This window comes from Pecten maximus, chromosome 7, assembly GCF_902652985.1.
Source record: "Pecten maximus chromosome 7, xPecMax1.1, whole genome shotgun sequence".
NCBI classification, from domain to species: domain Eukaryota; kingdom Metazoa; phylum Mollusca; class Bivalvia; order Pectinida; family Pectinidae; genus Pecten; species Pecten maximus.
This window is the reverse complement of record NC_047021.1, coordinates 18,461,370-18,479,508: the sequence shown is the minus strand read 5'-3', so window position 1 is coordinate 18,479,508 and position 18,139 is coordinate 18,461,370. Positions and strand designations below refer to the sequence as shown.

The 18,139-nt window shown below is 34.5% G+C and overlaps 1 protein-coding gene across 4 annotated transcripts; it reads left to right on the top strand.

Annotated features, from left to right (window-relative positions):
• The first annotated feature begins 102 nt into the window (after nucleotides 1-102).
• LOC117331811 lies at nucleotides 103-18,121 on the top strand. Of its 4 annotated transcripts, none has more exons than XR_004533654.1 (14): nucleotides 103-388; nucleotides 581-736; nucleotides 1,648-1,760; nucleotides 3,582-3,690; nucleotides 7,414-7,557; nucleotides 7,853-7,882; nucleotides 8,977-9,006; nucleotides 9,532-9,573; nucleotides 9,755-10,550; nucleotides 11,441-11,576; nucleotides 15,464-15,543; nucleotides 15,819-15,930; nucleotides 16,280-16,398; nucleotides 17,824-18,121. XR_004533654.1 is itself a non-coding variant. In XM_033890709.1 (9 exons), the coding sequence occupies exons 1-9, from the start codon at nucleotides 277-279 to the stop codon at nucleotides 6,779-6,781; spliced, it is 747 nt and encodes a 248-aa protein (XP_033746600.1). In that variant the 5' UTR covers nucleotides 124-276; the 3' UTR covers nucleotides 6,782-6,928. The 4 variants fall into 4 exon arrangements, 2 of the variants coding, with proteins under 2 accessions (XP_033746600.1, XP_033746601.1); XR_004533655.1 differs by having other exon boundaries at nucleotides 107-352; XM_033890709.1 differs by lacking the exons at nucleotides 7,414-7,557; nucleotides 7,853-7,882; nucleotides 8,977-9,006; ... (5 more) ...; nucleotides 16,280-16,398; nucleotides 17,824-18,121 and adding exons at nucleotides 4,440-4,577; nucleotides 4,873-4,902; nucleotides 5,991-6,020; nucleotides 6,542-6,583; nucleotides 6,765-6,928 and having other exon boundaries at nucleotides 124-388.
• Nucleotides 18,122-18,139: the final 18 nt, after the last annotated feature.

Here is an 18,139-nt window from a genome sequence, read left to right as displayed (position 1 = left end):
TTTCCTGATTATTTCCCCATAAAGTTTCTCGCATTTGCTACTCCAATACCCCTATTCCTGATAACAGTACTTATATACAATTACTAACAACAGACTTTAATTAGGCAATTAACATAATGCTACAATATGAAATTTAAACGTTTAAGTATGATGATATTATACTAAAATGACACCATTTAAAACCATGAACCTAATCTGAGCCAAGTGTTGCTGTTAAAGAGCCATCCATCTGTCTCTGAAAATCTGCCACATCATTTATAACCGATTTGATTATTTATGCTTGGTTACAATAACGTCAACTTCGGAACGTGCGTATCGTTCCTAGGGATTCCAGTTTTCATCGAATGTGAAGGTATAATTCAAATAAGCGTACTAGTATTTACATCAGGTAAACATGTATTGCATACTAATGAAACAAATGCGACAATTTGCATTGATATGTACCATAAACTGAATTAATTTGACATTATTTAGAAATCAGTATCAATCTGTATCAACCAACACTTGTTGGCCTGGTGATGGCACATATGGATTGACGAAATACACCTGGTATTGTATATTTAGTTTTGTATGATTTCAGAGCAGAATACACGTGACAAAACGAGAGTGCTGAGTATGTCTTGGATAATCATCCTCTGTCTGGCTATTATAAGTATAGAACAGTGTGTAGCCTGTTCTTGTTCCAGGGTTAACGGGAACCTGCGCAACCAATTTTGCAAGGATGATATTGAGCTAAGTATGTTTATTTGCCACACTTGTCATTATGAAATTACTGATAGTAATTAAAATATGTAAACATCTCCACTGATAACTTCATTGTACATGAACTCTTTACATGCTATCATAATACGTTAAAAATAATCATCTTTCCAAGACTTTTCGTCATATATCAAATCATATGATGCAGTCGTGATCTGTAAAAGTTCGATAGTATGGTTATTGGTATTACTGCTTGGATAATGTTGGAAATGTTGAAATATTCAATTTTGAAAAAAGAAAGAAAAACATCTATCAGAACAGTACTATTATTCTCCTCGTTAAGAATAACATTAGTCGGGCCAATATATAAGTTTAAGGTAATATACAAATAAACATTAAAGTGTATGTAACAGTTATAATACCAAGATCCGTTATTACAAAAGCGAGAACAAGGAATTTTTTATATGTTTTTGTTTAAAACTAAATATGTACTTGAGTAGGACACCGTATAATAAATAAGCTTAGGAATGTAATATGTACCTTTTGTAATACATATACATGTAATACATATACATGTGTTCTATCACGAAATATGTTCTTATTGGCTATATTTTGTTAACATTTCAAATACATTCGTTGTTTATATTGGATTGGATTGTTAAGATATTGTTAAAGCGAATGTTATTATGTAATTGCACCCAACTGTTCAAATTAATTTTATCTTTTTGAAGATAATAATTTTTCAGTGTATGTAGCCAAAAATACAACGTATTCGGACGTTAAATAACCCCTTGTTGAAATTGAATGATAAGAGAACATTCACTTATACTCGATAACTTACATGTACTTTTTTAGTTGCGACGGGCGTGGTCCTTAAATGAGTAGCTATTGACTCGCCGACTCAACTAAAACTATCAATAACTAAACTATTGTTTTATTTGTATCTAGTCGTGAGGGGCGTGGTCCTGAACGAGACGCTATTGACACGCCGAAAAGATGACCCTTTTGACGACCAATTCTTGTATGGGTTTGAAATAACAAATATCGTCCAGGCAACTTCGGTACGTTTCTTTTCGTTCAGTCGTAGACAGTAAGTTAATGGGGGAAAAGTTTATCTTTGGAGATGATTAAAGATGAAATGCGTAACAAGAGAATTTGTGTCGAAATAATATTATGAATACTAATAAAATTTGAATATGTATATATATATATATTATTAAGAAGTTTCCATGAGTGAACTGTAAACTTTAGTTGATTTTGGGAAGAAGAAATTTCCTATGTATGATAATCAGATAAATTACCAAGTCTAGTTAAAATCAAATATCTGTAAAAGAGAATCCAATATCAAAGAAAGTTTTACTGTTAATTGTTTACTTTATTTGCACAAAAATAGTCACGTAATTTACCAAAATATTTGTTTTTTCTTTCTTAAAATCACCAATAAGGACTTTTCTGTAGATGCTAACATTGTATGATATAGATTATTTGTGGTAAAATGTAGCATGGAATAATTCCAAGTCATAAATATAATTGAACCTGAAAAATAGCCATGCTATTAGGCTCACGAGTGTTTAAAGCCTACGATAGGAGCATTTATGTGACCGGATTTGTCTTTATGTACGTATAAACACTTCATTATTATAAGGTATAAAGGGAGGTATTTCAATTAATAGCAATGCTCCTATATTATACTTTTAAGACATATGGTCATAGTAAGAAGACTTTTTTTTAAAGTCAGATTTTTAAACTGGTTGGCTTTTTTTCATAAGAAGATGCATCTTTTGTCCCAAACTCACCGATTGGACACAGAGTATTTATGGTGTTTGAAATACCTCCTTATATGCCATATTTGTGCGATATTATTCACAACCGTCATTTGCATTTCAGTGTCAAAATAGAATCAATTTATCATAATATCAAGTGAACCAATGTTCTTTTTGTGTGCTTTAGACACTTATAAGCAAAACGACATGGCTAGCTTTGCTATAAATGTGATACAAATGAGCAAATTGTGCCCCCTGAAATATGTATTTTTCGCATGTTTTAATGAAATTTACAAACAGCTTAATAAATTACATGTCAACAGCAAGCCCCTTGGTTTACCATGATACATACTAAAAGTTTATTAAGATACTGTTTCTGATGCTTAATTAGTCACATTGTTCATTGTTTACACTTTAATTATTAACACTGATTATTGTTTATACTGTTAATTAGTTACACTATTGTTTTCATTGTTAATTGTTTACAGTATAATGCTAGTTAAGACCGCACTGACAATGATTTGGAGAATCATGACTGTTCATTTTATTTTATAATTATATATATGTAATTTTAGACTACACTTACAAGGGTTTAGGGAATACTAATTTTTCATCTTTACCGTATAATCGTTGGCCCTGCAGATAGGGCATACGAATTGATGATCGTAAGAGATAACTAAATCTGGGATCATTTTTCTTCTTATTACACAACTTCATTCTAATGTCTTGACACTTTTGACTTCTCATTGAGCGCTCGTCCATATGAGGAAAATTCTGTCCCTTGCTCGAGACATACAATGTATCAGGGTCTATAAAAATGATAGACTTTGCTACTCCTGCTTTATGTTCGGCAATTAGGGAGTGGGTCATCTAGTTTGTCCGTTGTCAGTAAAATGTGTTGGGTATCTTTGGCAGTATGCCCCAGTAAGGTAGCACTATAAAGTTTCACGGTAACACAAGGGATCATACCTGAACATACCACAGATTCCAAAACACACACGCCCTCACCACATGTATGCATATCAAACAGGGTAGGTCGTCATTACATTTATCTTAGCTGTTAAAAATAACGTTCAAAATAAAAAGTAAAAACCCCTCTATAATGGTATTTGCTTTTAGACTGCTTTAGCACGAGTTGGAGGGGAAAACGTGGTCTATCTACACACGGCGGCGTTTGGCTCCCTGTGTGGCGTACAGTTGACTGTCGGCACAGACTACGTCATCACATGTAAGTCGTATCACAGGGGCTTGGCACGTTCCTATGACCCAGAATGAAAAACTAACCCCGACGTCCGACCCCTCGATCACTTTACATGGGCTTGACATGTTTCTATGACCAATAATGAAAAATCATCACTGAGGTTCGACTCCTCGATCACTTCTCAGGGGCTAGAAACGTTCCTGTGACCCAGAAATAATAGCCCCAGGGTCCGATCCGTCGGACACTTTTCATTAGCTTGAAACGATCTTATGACTTAGAATGAAACATTAACTCCAGGGTTCGACCCCTCGATCATTTTGTTCAGGTGCTTGACACCTTCATATGGCCCAAAATAAAAACAAACCTAGGGTCCGTCAGCTCGACCACCTTTCAGGGGCTTGACACGTTTAAGTCCCTATGAGTAGAAATGACAGATCTAATAAAATAACATTTACGCTATTATTTATTTCATGATAAGGGACGTTGTATAAATAAACCGCTTTTTATTTCAAACAGGTTTTTACTTATCAGCGTATTTGATATATCAATAATACATTACGCACGAACATGTTGTAAAATATATTTTCCCATGAACATCATCGTAGACCCTATGACTTTAATGAAATATTGTATATGTAAGCATTTAAACTTTTTACTACATTTGTTTATGTCTATTTTAGTTTACTTCTATATTTGTTGATGTCTATTTTAATCCATTACAACATTTGTTGATGTTTATCTTATTTTATTCCTACATGTGTTGATGTCTATCTCAGTCGATTCCTACAGTTGGGATTGGAGTCAGCAGGGATCATTTATGGTATACTTGTGTGGATATCACATACCTTACGATGACCTGTTTCCTGGTGAACTTGAAGTGCTCGAGGAAGGAGATTTAGATTGTACCAACATCAGTATGTATGAAATTGACTATAAACATGTGCATGCCTTGTGTCCTCCATAACAAATAAGTAATAGTAATAATAAGAATTCATGTAATGATGATTCAAATAGGACACCAGGCATACTAGCCGCCATGTCCATTGTACACAAATTGGTGTTTTGTGATGTCGATATCCATATTAATTCTTACCTTTATCCCACGGAAGGCCTTATCAATATCAATAAAGTCTATCTTTTTATTATTGATTTAACGTGATGGATTATTCTTGAAATAAGACTTGTTATGGTTTTATGGTTATATTACAGATGGAGAAGTAGAGTGCAAACCCAAAGAAGGTAGATTCCCTTTTCTATAGGAGAACCTTATTTGTATTTTAGTTTGATTAAAAACTATAATTGTGTTATAAACGGAATTTTAAACTTTTATTCTTACAATTGTACCAATAATTGCAGGTCTAAACACAAAATCGCTGAACGATAAATGTTGTTAAGGGTCATCTAGTGATATTTTATGTCTATAAATCAAAACTCTGGTGCAATTTATCAGAAGATTCAATTCCTCCTTATATGCCACATCAAACAAAAGTCTCAATTACGTGCTACGGGTAATTCGGAGCATATCGGCATGGTCATTTGTGTATGTGATCCAAATAAGTTAACTGTAATCTCACGAAACATGCATTTTTCGCGTGTTTTGCCAAAATTAACAAATAGCTTCATAAATCATATGTCAACACAATGCCCTTGGTTAGCAATTATACATACTAATAGCTTTTCAAATCACTTCTGTTTAACTTCACCAATATAGTAGTGATTTATAGACTTGTAAAATATCACTGGATATGTTATTTAGATGACTGACTTGTAAGGAAACATGATAAGTAGCTTGTTTTTTTTGCATTGTTTTACTGCCAATTAAGTAATTAAGTTCTTATTATCAATCTGCATTATCACGTTACATATTTGCCAAACATTTTTTGTAATATAACACTATATTAGATACATTTTACCGTCAATCACTGTCAGAATTAATACCCATGATTCACTAAAGACGGGAAGTTTAATGATACCACACGTTTCCTGCATGTGGTATGTGATCGAATGCTAACGCCTGTTGCTTGTACCAGATGTTCCACTATATCATAAATTATTGATCAGATGCATGATGGATGTTTCTAAATCTCTGCAGAAAACATTTACTTTACGAAGTCCTAAGTTCTCTGTGTTGTCTTTTCTTTTCGTTTCAACAATCCGTGAAGAGATGTGGCGAAAACGTAACAAAAGACCCGTATTGATGGTCTTGTTTCCTCTAAACAAGGATTATAACGGCCTGAGTAACTTAATGCCTAAAATTATACATTAACAGTATTCATTAACATAATTCATTTTAAACTATTTGTCACTGTGCAACTTTTTTCCAACAGATGGCGGAATGCAGTGCTGTCGACACACAGGCAAGTGCGATGTTTGTATTAATTAAACGACATATTGGCCGTAATGGGAAGAGAAAAAACAATTTTACCAGTGATTTTTCTGTCCGAAAGGAGCCATCATAGTCCCGATTTATTTGGTAACATGGTGTATAAGTGGTGTAGGAACACTTATGTTAAGTTTCAAAAAATCGTTACAATTATACATCGCAAAACTCATTCTTTTTTTAATGACCGAATCAAATAATTTTCAGAACAAGGTTCTAAAGAATAAGGAAACGGGTTAAGCCTATTCGTACATAAGACTACATATACAACAAAACGTTATCACTGAGCGTTTACAAATAAACTACTTTATTGATGATGGTGTTGAATTCCAGGAACGAGTACTAAAATTATGAGTACACCCTACCTGCGTTTTGGTTTTATTGTCCATTTAGCTTAAAATATTACCTTCTCAATAGGAAATACCAAATTGCCTTTTTGCTTGAGTGATGACGCATTTTTTATTATTATTATTATCTTAGTACTGTTTTCATTTGCAGGGCTGTCGGGGAGGGGACCTGATGAATGCTTCGATGTCGAAGGTATTAAGTATTTGTCATTTCTTTAAGACATTACCAACAATTCTGGAGCGACCCGAGTGATGTTTAAAGTTTGCAGTAGTACCTACATGTATAGCGTAGTTATAACGTCGCGAATCATGTTTTATTTGTGACATGGCCAGATATGTTTTAGATGGCTACCATTTATTTATTTCTGTTGCAGATTCCAATGAACAATAACAGATCATCACAGTGTCTCAGTATAACAAACCTGGGCCGGTACTGAACAAGTTCGCCGTATTGTCAATTGATGACACATCGTCGTTCGTATTACCATATTGTATCAGACCAAACCATGCTATTGCAAATAAACAAGATCAATAGAAATATGTTTTACGTTCTTTTTTATCGACACTAGTTTACGATACATATATACATGTATATGCGACTTAGTTTCTATTGGAACACTCTGGTACAGATACTTTAGATAAATACGTCACTTTCTTTGTTCCAACGTTGTTGTGTTCAAATTTCAGTAGTAACTACTCCTTTTACATTTCAGTAACAGAGATGAAAATTTGTTTTCTTATGATAATCTGCCTTGTTGGGACGTTATGTCAACATAACAAATCCATTACAACATTTGTTGATGTCTATTTTAATCCATTACAACATTTGTTGATGTCTATTTTAATCCATTTCTACATTTGTTGATGTCTATTTTAATCCATTTCTACATTTGTTGATGTCTATTTTAATCCATTCCTAAATTTGTTGATGTCTATTTTAATCCATTCCTAAATTTGTTGATGTCTATTTTAATCCATTACAACATTTGTTAATATTCCTACATGTGTTGATGTCTATCTCAGTCGATTCCTACAGTTGGGATTGGAGTCAGCAGGGATCATTTATGGTATATTTGTGTGGATATCACATACATGTACCTTACGATGACCTGTTTCCTGGTGAACTTGAAGTGCTCGAGGAAGGAGACTTAGATTGTACCAACATCAGTATGTATGAAATTGACTATAAACATGGTCATCCCTTGTGTCCTCCATAACAAATAAGTAATAGTAATAATAAGAATTCATGTAATGATGATTCAAATAGGACACCAGGCATACTAGCCGCCATGTCCATTGTACACAAATTGGTGTTTTGTGATGTCGATATCCATATTAATTCTTACCTTTATCCCACTGAAGGCCTTATCAATATCAATAAAGTCTATCTTTTTATTATTGATTAAACGTGATGGATTATTCTTGAAATAAGACTTGTTATGGTTTTATGGTTATATTACAGATGGAGAAGTAGAGTGCAAACCCAAAGAAGGTAGATTCCCTTTTCTATAGGAGAACCTTATTTGTATTTTAGTTTGATTAAAAACTATAATTGTGTTATAAACGGAATTTTAAACTTTTATTCTTACAATTGGTACCAAGCATTTCAGGTCTAAACACAAAATCGCTGAACGATAAATGTTGTAAAGGGTCATCTAGTGATATTTTATGTCTATAAATCAAAACTCTGGTGCAATCTATCAGAAGATTCAATTCCTCCTTATATGCCACATCAAACAAAAGTCTCAATTACGTGCTACGGGTAATTCGGAGCATATCGGCATGGCCATTTGTGTAATGTATGTGATCCAAATAAGTTCATTGTAATCTCACGAAACATGCATTTTTCGCGTGTTTTGCCAAAATTAACAAATAGCTTCATAAATCATATGTCAACACAATGCCCTTGGTTAGCAATTATACATACTAATAGTTTTTCAAATCACTTCTGTTTAACTTCACCAATATAGTAGTGATTTATAGACTTGTAAAATATCACTGGATATGTTATTTACATGACTGACTTGTAAGGAAACATGATAAGTAGCTTGTTTTTTTTGCATTGTTTTACTGCCAATTAAGTAATTAAGTTCTTATTATCAATCTGCATTATCACGTTACATATTTGCCAAACATTTTTTGTAATATAACACCATATTAGATACATTTTACCGTCAATCACTGTCAGAATTAATACCCATGACTCACTAAAGACAGGAAGTTTAATGATACCACACGTTTCCTGTATGTGGTATGTGATCGAATGCTAACGCCTGTTGCTTGTACCAGATGTTCCACTATATCATAAATTATTGATCAGATGCATGATGGATGTTTCTAAATCTCTGCAGAAAACATTAACTTTACGAAGTCCTAAGTTATCTGTGTTGTCTTTTCTTTTCGTTTCAACAATCCGTGAAGAGATGTGGCGAAAACGTAACAAAAGACCCGTATTGATGGTCTTGTTTCCTCTAAACAAGGATTATAACGGCCTGGGTCACTTAATGCCTAAAATTATACATTAACAGTATTCATTAACATAATTCATTTTAAACTATTTGTCACTGTGCAACTTTTCTCCAACAGATGGCGGAATGCAGTGCTGTCGACACACAGGCAAGTGCGATGTTTGTATTAATTAAACGACATATTGGCCGTAATGGGAAGAGAAAAAACAATTTTACCAGTGATTTTTCTGTCCGAAAGGAGCCATCATAGTCCCGATTTATTTGGTAACATGGTGTATAAGTGGTGTAGGAACACTTATGTTAAGTTTCAAAAAATCGTTACAATTATACATCGCAAAACTCATTCTTTTTGTTAATGACCGAATCAAATAATTTTCAGAACAAGGTACTAAAGAATATGGAAACGGGTTAAGCCTATTCGTACATAAGACTACATATACAACAAAACGTTATCACTGAGCGTTTATAAATAAACTACTTTATTGATGACGGTGTTGAATTCCAGGAACGAGTACTAAAATTATGAGTACACCCTACCTGCGTTTTGGTTTTATTGTCCATTTAGCTTAAAATATTACCTTCTCAATATGGAATACCAAATTGCCTTTTGGCTTTAGTGATGATGCATTCTTTTTTTTTATTATTATTATCTTGGTACTGTTTTCATTTACAGGGCTGTCGGGGAGGGGACCTGATGAATGCTTCGATGTCGAAGGTATTAAGTATTTGTCATTTCTTTAAGACATTACCAACAATTCTGGAGCCACCCGAGTGATGTTTAAAGTTTGCAGTAGTACCTACATGTATAGCGTAGTTATAACGTCGCGAATCATGTTTTATTTGTGACATGGCCAGATATGTTTTAGATGGCTACCATTTGTTTATTTCTGTTGCAGATTCCAATGAGCAATAACAGATCATCACAGTGTCTCAGTATAACAAACCTGGGCCGGTACTGAACAAGTTCGCCGTATTGTCAATTGATGACGCATCGTCGTTCGTATTACCATATTGTATTGGACCAAACCTTGCTATTGCAAATAAACAAGATCATTAGAAATATGGTTTACGTTCTTTTCTTTTTATCGACACTAGTTTACAATACATACATACATGTATATGCGACTTAGTTTCTATTGGAACACTCTGGTACAGATACTTTAGATAAATACGTCACTTTCTTAGTTCCAACTTTGTTGTGTTCAAATGGAATTAATTTCAGTAGTAACTACTCCTTTTACATTTCAGTAACAGAGATGATTTGTTTTCTTATGATAATCTGCCTTGTTGGGACGTTATGTCAACACATATGAATATAAAGCTTTATCAGAGCAATATTCAAAACCTCGGACATTTAACGATTTTATGAGGATGGAAAGATCGGACAGTTGAGACAAGTAGACAAATATGGTGTAGTCGTGACATTATTGGTTGGATAAACAAGAACTATTAAAATAAATATACAATTGCCATAGATAATGTCACATACATACTGCCCCCGGTTTTCAGTTAATAATGACAGATAACACAGACAATTACTCAATTGTACATCCATTATTTTAATATGAAGTCCACGTTTATGACATTCTGAACGTATGTTTAGCATCAGATATAACGGTTCAACACTGAATTGATCCAGCTGTGAATTTTTTTCCCGCTTGCTGAAACTTGAACTGTGTTCATCTTCGGAAGGTAAGCATATTGTACATTTGAAGGCTAATTGAAAATCGTAGCAATAGTTCACATGATATCTGAAATATGTGTCAGTCCTATAAAAATAATGCTCTTTTGAACAAGAGCGCATTTTGATATTGGGGGTAGAATTTGTTAGAAGTTCCCTTTCTTTTTTATTTTTTCTTCACTGTTTAAAACGCATTTTAATCAAGATGCCCATATGGCCTGCATCGCACACCTGAATATTTTAGTAACCATGCAGCTCTCATACAAGTTTTATTTAAAACGTTTTTTCTACCTTTTGACTGCCTCTCCAACAATGATTCAAAACAAATGTGGGCCAAATTTTGCCATTCTTAAAGAAAGATTGATTTGAAAGGTTTTTTTTATTGGCCTTTCTCCGGCCTTAGGAAAACCACATTCCTTATTTTATGCAAAAAATGAATATCCTTTGGCCAATAACGCTTTAGACCAAATTTCATCAAAATACATTGTCTTTACGACATGAAGGAGTATTCTTTCTTTTTTCAATTGGGTTCCACTCCTTCGGCCGAAGGGAAGCCACAGTCTCCGTTGATACAACATTGGATTGCCTTCCCAATATTTATGCCAACCAAATTCATCAAAATGCATTCAGGTGTACATGACTCGTTGCTATTTAAACGTTTAACCTCTATTTCCCCCTAATGAGCCCGCCACTCCGGCCCCAGGGGATCCGCGCCCTCCATTTTAATACAAACATTGAATTTATTTGACCAATAATGCTGATCACTGCATTTCATTAAAAATCTAATAAAGCATTTCAAAACTCTTTCATAAACATATAAATAAAACTTGCATCTGAAGTGAGATACTTGTTTACACTGGAAAAACGTCACATAAATCCAATACTAGTATTACTGTTTCAGAGTTTAATGATGGAAATCCACAGGATCCTTGTTGCGTTCGTACTCGCAGTGTTTGTTTTAGATGGTAAAAATGTTGAAGCATGCTTCTGTCCGAAATCTCACCCGCAGACAGACTTCTGTCATCTCAGTAGCTTTGGTAAGTACTCTGTAACGTTTACAAGATTAAGTCAAAACAAGATTTGCGCAAAAGCAGGATATCAAAATGGGATTGTCAAACATGATATAGATCCCGTTGTAGGAATAGAAAATAGCAAGTAACAAAGATCATGTTGTAGAAATAGTCTCACAAGACAAATACAAATGTATCATGTTTTATGTTTTGTTTTATAAATAGTAACACAAAGCAAAGATCATGTTATAGAAATAGTCTGACATGATACAGATCATGTTATAGAAATAGTCTGACATGATACAGATCGTGTTATAGAAATAGTCTGACAATATACAGATCGTGTTATAGAAATATTCTCACATGATACAGATCGTGTTATAGAAATGTTATCACATGATATAGATCGTGTTATAGAAATAGTCTGACATGATACGGATCATGTTACAGAAATATTCTGACATGATACAGATCGTGTTATAGAAATATTCTGACATGCTACAGATCATGTTATAGAAATATTCTGACATGATACAGATCGTGTTATAGAAATATTCTGACATGATACAGATCGTGTTATAGAAATATTCTCACAGATCATGTTATAGAAATATTCTGACATGATACAGATCATGTTATAGAAATATTCTGACAAGATACAGATCGTGTTATAGAAATATTCTTACATGATACAGATCGTGTTATAGAAATATTCTCACATGATACAGATCGTGTCATAGAAATATTCTGACATGATACAGATCATGTTATAGAAATATTCTGACATGATACAGATCATGTTATAGAAATATTCTCACAGATCATGTTATATAAATATTCTGACATGATACAGATCATGTTATAGAAATATTCTGACATGCTACAGATCATGTTATAGAAATATTCTGACATGATACAGATCGTGTTATAGAAATATTCTGACATGATACAGATCGTGTTATAGAAATATTCTCACATGATACAGATCATGTTATAGAAATATTCTTACATGATACAGATCGTGTTATAGAAATATTATCACATGATACAGATCGTGTTATAGAAATATTCTGATATGATAAAGATCGTGTTACAGAAATATTCTGATATGATACAGGTCATGTTATAGAAATATTCTGACATGCTACAGATCATGTTATAGAAATATTCTGACATGATACAGATAATGTTATAGAAATATTCTCACAGATCGTGTTATAGAAATATTCTGACATGATACAGATCGTGTTATAGAAATATTCTCACAGTTCGTGTTATATATGTTCCTGTGATGTAGAATACGAGGAGCAGATAAACCATATCGTATTTGTGTCTATTAGTGACAGTGTGATCCTTCTGTGCGGACGAGATAAGGTTACTTTCAGGGGATAGTTATCAAAGGATGCTGTCAGATTTCAACGTCCTGTGTTAATGGTAAAATTTAACATCAAATTTCCGTCAATCATTCTTTGTCATTATAACAAAAACAATACGTATCTAAATGGGAGTCATTTTCACATAAAGATATATAATTATGCCAAAATCATAGCCGTAAATTCCCCATGACCAAAGGGGATGATGGACCACAATTATCATCACAGTAAATACCATCAGTCTGTTTGATCAATGGCTCCAGCATCCCTTTAATCTTCATTCTACACAACAACACAGGGATGTTTATACACAACAACACAGGAATGTTTATACACACCAACACAGGCACGTTTATACACACCAACACAGGGATGTTTATACACACCAACACAGGGATGTTTATACACACCAACACAGGGATGTTTATACACACAAACACAGGGATGTTTATACACACAAACACAGTGATGTTTATACACACCAACACAGGGATGTTTATACACAACAACACAGGGACGTTTATACATACCAACACAGGGATGTTTATACACACCAACACAGAGACGTTTATACACACAAACACAGTGATGTTTATACACACCAACACAGGGACGTTTATACACACCAACACAGGGACGTTTATACACACCAACACAGAGACGTTTATACACACCAACACAGGGACGTTTAACACACCAACACAGGGATGTTTATACACACCAACACAGTGATGTTTATACACACCAACACAGGGATGTTTATACACACCAACACAGAGATGTTTATACACAACAACACAGGGATGTTTATACACACCAACACAGTAATGTGTATACACACCAACACAGTGATGTGTATACACACCAACACAGGGATGTTTATACACACCAACACAGGGATGTTTATACACACCAACACACGGATGTTTATACATACCAACACACGGATGTTTATACATACCAACACACGGATGTTTATACATACCAACACAGGGATGTTTATACACACCAACACAGGGACGTTTATACACACCAACACAGGGATGTTTATACACACCAACACACGGATGTTTATACATACCAACACAGGGATGTTTATACACACCAACACAGGGTTGTTTATACACACCATCATAGGGATGTGAAATATACGGCCAATGGGGTTGGAGATCTGAGCCACGCCTCCTTTTTTTTTTTTTTATGTTGATCATGTTGTCAATTCACTAAATATTGTACAACCTTGTTGTCAGCGTTGTACCGACGAAAGCTTTGGTTTGGCTTTTCGGGGTTTAACATGCACGCAACGGGGTAAAGGGGAGGGGGTGTCACGAATTGATATAAGCTGAAAAATAAAATATCAATTTACTGTACTTTTCTATTTCATAACTACTAAGATAAATATCAGTCACAGATACTGGATATCAGTCAAAAATATTAAGTATCAATCAAAAATATTATTTATAAGTCAAAAGATATTAAAATATCAGTCAAAAATATCAAATAGCAGTCAAAAATTTAGAAAGATATTTTTGAAGGAGCGACGAAAACATTGTTCAGATAGCAGTTCGATTAGAAGCGCAGAAAATGGGCGCTTTTGAACACTTTCTGAGACATCTCTACTAACCAACGAAAAGGAACTTTAACTGATCAGTTTGTCAGCCAAAAATACGTCATGAGTGTGTCACTCATCGATACATGAAAAGATTATTAGAGCCATTGAGCAATTGGCATCCCGAGCAGGTAGTACAGTAAAACCTCGCTATCTCGAACTCGAGAAGCATACCTTACTCGAAGTAAAAAATCAGTCCCGTCAGTAAAAATGATATATCAAATAAACACAGTTACCATGAATACTCGAGATATCTAGGTTTTTCTTTCCTCCCACTTTCTTCGAAATAACGAGGTTCGACTATAATTTATCATTCTCCAACAACTTAGGTACAGTAATAGTATCCAAGATGGAATTTCTTTTTATTTCATTATCTTAACAGAAGGGAATTATGTTGCCTTGTAATAGAGGAAAAGTAAAAAGTAATTAATACAATCATAGTAACTTGAAAGTGAATGGATGTTTTCCTGTACACTGATCACGATAAAAAAATATCGGCCTCGAATGTAGTGCGTCCGATACAAGTCTCATTGGGTTCAGAACAATATTTGGTTTGCATTTTCAGCACTTTGTTCAAAAGGTATGAAAGCCTATTCCAAAATAAAACAGGTGTAAAAATGCCAACCATCTTACAGTAAGGGAAGTTCCACGGGTAACGGAGTGGAGATTTGAATTAATCTATTCAAATGACATCTACACTTTCATAATTAACAAATTCAGTATATTCGAGAAATTTGATATTCTGTGCGCCTTGACAAAAACTGATTCAAAAGATCAACATAGTGACTGGCTTTTCTTCACAAACATGTTTTAACAGACTTATTTACCTATTCACTCATTTTAACATTTCGGGATATTTCACCGCAATAGAAACAACAATATGCACCACTTACCTCTAAACACGAAACAATGCTTCCTTTTGTTGGTTTCAGCTATTGTTGGGTTTGTCAATGACGTCACCGAGAATCAGAAGGACAGAAGATTCTCTGTGACCGTTCAGCACATGTTAAAGGTACAAAGCATGTTATGGATGATTTTAAGTCCCGAAGATAATTTGATTTAAAAATAATGTCAGAATAGTAAATCGTGGTGTGTACAACTCCCGACGTGTAGATTCAAACGCCTGACTCGTACTTCAGATGTCAATATAGATACAAATGACATATTTAACTATGCAACATTTACACACAATCCTAGTATCATTCAATTGTTATGATATATGTTTTGAAGGTTTTATTAAATTAACCAGCGTCTTATTAACATCTTCTTTATTGTTTTATGATATAGCTTCCTGACAGTTATACTGTTACAGACAAGGAACAGCTCGACCTGATATCTTACAAAGGGCCTACATTGTGTGAACTAGAACTAGAGCCAGGACGACTGTACTTAATCACAGGTGTGTAATGTAAAACATCATATTCCAAATAAGGGTAATTGAAATAAATTTGGAATGTATATATCTGTATGTTTGCTATATAGTTCAAATCTGAGATCAAGAGGGTTTTAGTGATACTTTTAAGCATGGAGCGATTACTAGTGTAGATAGTGTTAATATTAGTGTTCAGTTAAAGATTTTGAAAAGATCATTGTAAACCTGTTAATTACCCGTAATTACCCCCTTTCCCCCCAAATACAATGACACCTTTAGCATAAATAGTATCATTTCTAGGAATAAAGTCTTTAAGCTTTAAAGTTTCCTGTATTTTCTTCGTGGTATTTAACGCAAAATTTGTATTTCAAACTAGGATATGTGAGCACCGACAACGTCTACCTTGTGAACTCCTGCCTGTGGACAGAAGATTTCAATGCTCTGTCACTCAACAAGTTTAACGGCCTTCTCGGGGACTATGACTGCAGCTGCTATGTAAGACTATATAATCTTTCATTCACTCCCAATGGGATGGAGGATTATATTTCAGGGACGTGTATTTTTCTCGTCGTGTTTACCCAATTTTGTATCTAATATTGACGTTATATCAATGCAAAACAATCTAACGCTACATCGAGTGGTTAAGGTTTCCCGACACTTTATCACTAGCCCTCCACCTCTGGGTTGAGAGTTCGAAACCTACGTGGGGCAGTTGCCAGGTACTGACTGTAGGCCGGTGGTTTTTCTCCGGGTACTCCGGCTTTCCTCCACCTCCAAAACCTGGCACGTGCTTAAATGACCCTGGCTGTTAATAGGACGTTAAACAAAAACAAACCAAAGATTCAACTGTCGACATGAAATCATCGTGTTGTTGCCGTGATGTCATACAATTGTAGAGAGCGTATAAAGAACACGCGTAGCTTGTCGCAACCCTAAGGCAGCATAAGAAATCTCCCATCGGTAAAAGCGTGGATATCCATGTCCAGGATAAGATATATATATATATATATATATATTGAACTGGACGTTTTATTTATTTTATTTATTTATGTTTTGATAATTCGAACCTTAGGTGCCATGGTCACCCACCATCCACGGCTGTTACGATGTAATGTTAAGAAGAGGCTGCTACACTGTATGCTACGTCAATATAAATTCTGGCACAACTTTTTATTTTTTATCATTAACGGGACGACCTTTCGGCCCCTCAGTAGACTGCTGAATCTATTACTACGGCGTGGATACGGTCTTGTTCGTACAAATTGTCGAGAATAACTCACGTAGGTGTATGTCTCATCATATCCATAAGAGACTATACAAGGGGCCCAGAGGGCCTGTATCGCTCACCTGGATTTCATGAGATATGAAACAAAAATGATGATTAAGTATATTTGTCACTGGTATTGGTATGTCAATATATCATAGGCATTTTGTACGGGTACGTGAGGTTTCTATGCCCAAAAATGCATTAATCCATGAAATGAAATTGACTTTTGGGCAACCCCATAGGGATGCTACCACACAAATGTGAATGATATTCATTGCTTAGTTTTAGAAAAAAATGTTGTTTAAACCAATTGACCCCTTTTGACCCCGCCCTCTAGGGGTAGGGGGATGGAATGGGCAAAGTAATCAGAAATTGATGAGTGGGAAATAGGAATTGCTGTCACATGTGTACTGATATGGAAGAAGGATATGATATCGGGAATAGTTAATGAATTTACAAGAAAACATTCTGATCACAGAGTGATATCTGGGTAACAGTACAGGTTTGAACTAATGGGCAGTTTATACATAACAGAACTGCTTTTCAGTGTTGACTTCTAGAAAGAATTGTATTGTCATGCAAATTTATATCCCAATCATAAAAGGATCACCAATATGTCAAACCTCATGATTTTGTCAACTCCTTCCTTTCAGATAAATGATTGGGGACTGATACCACCACACGCAACCCCTAGTGATGTCTGTAACTATGACCAAACATCTAACTGTGAAAAGGCAGCATGCATGAGAAATGAACTCGGAACGTGCGAATGGATTCTGGACTGTACTGATCAAAAGAGGACAAGTCCTGATGTTCTCAGTTTGAAAACGATAATCAACAAAAAACTGAACAACATCTTGTAAATTTTTCTTTTTCAATTCTTGACACATTGTATTTTTATATAATTATTCAGTCCATCATATAACCAATGATAAATTGATTTCAATCTGATTATTGTTTTTGCGTTTT

Bases quoted from the DNA above. Each gene is read 5' to 3' on its own strand.
- LOC117331811 (XM_033890709.1), top strand. From the start codon at position 277: ATGCTTGGTTACAATAACGTCAACTTCGGAACGTGCGTATCGTTCCTA. The intron at 737-1,647 runs GTATGTTTATTT...ATTTGTATCTAG, and splicing joins CAAGGATGATATTGAGCTAA to TCGTGAGGGGCGTGGTCCTG. The intron at 6,021-6,541 runs GCAAGTGCGATG...TTTCATTTGCAG, and splicing joins GCAGTGCTGTCGACACACAG to GGCTGTCGGGGAGGGGACCT.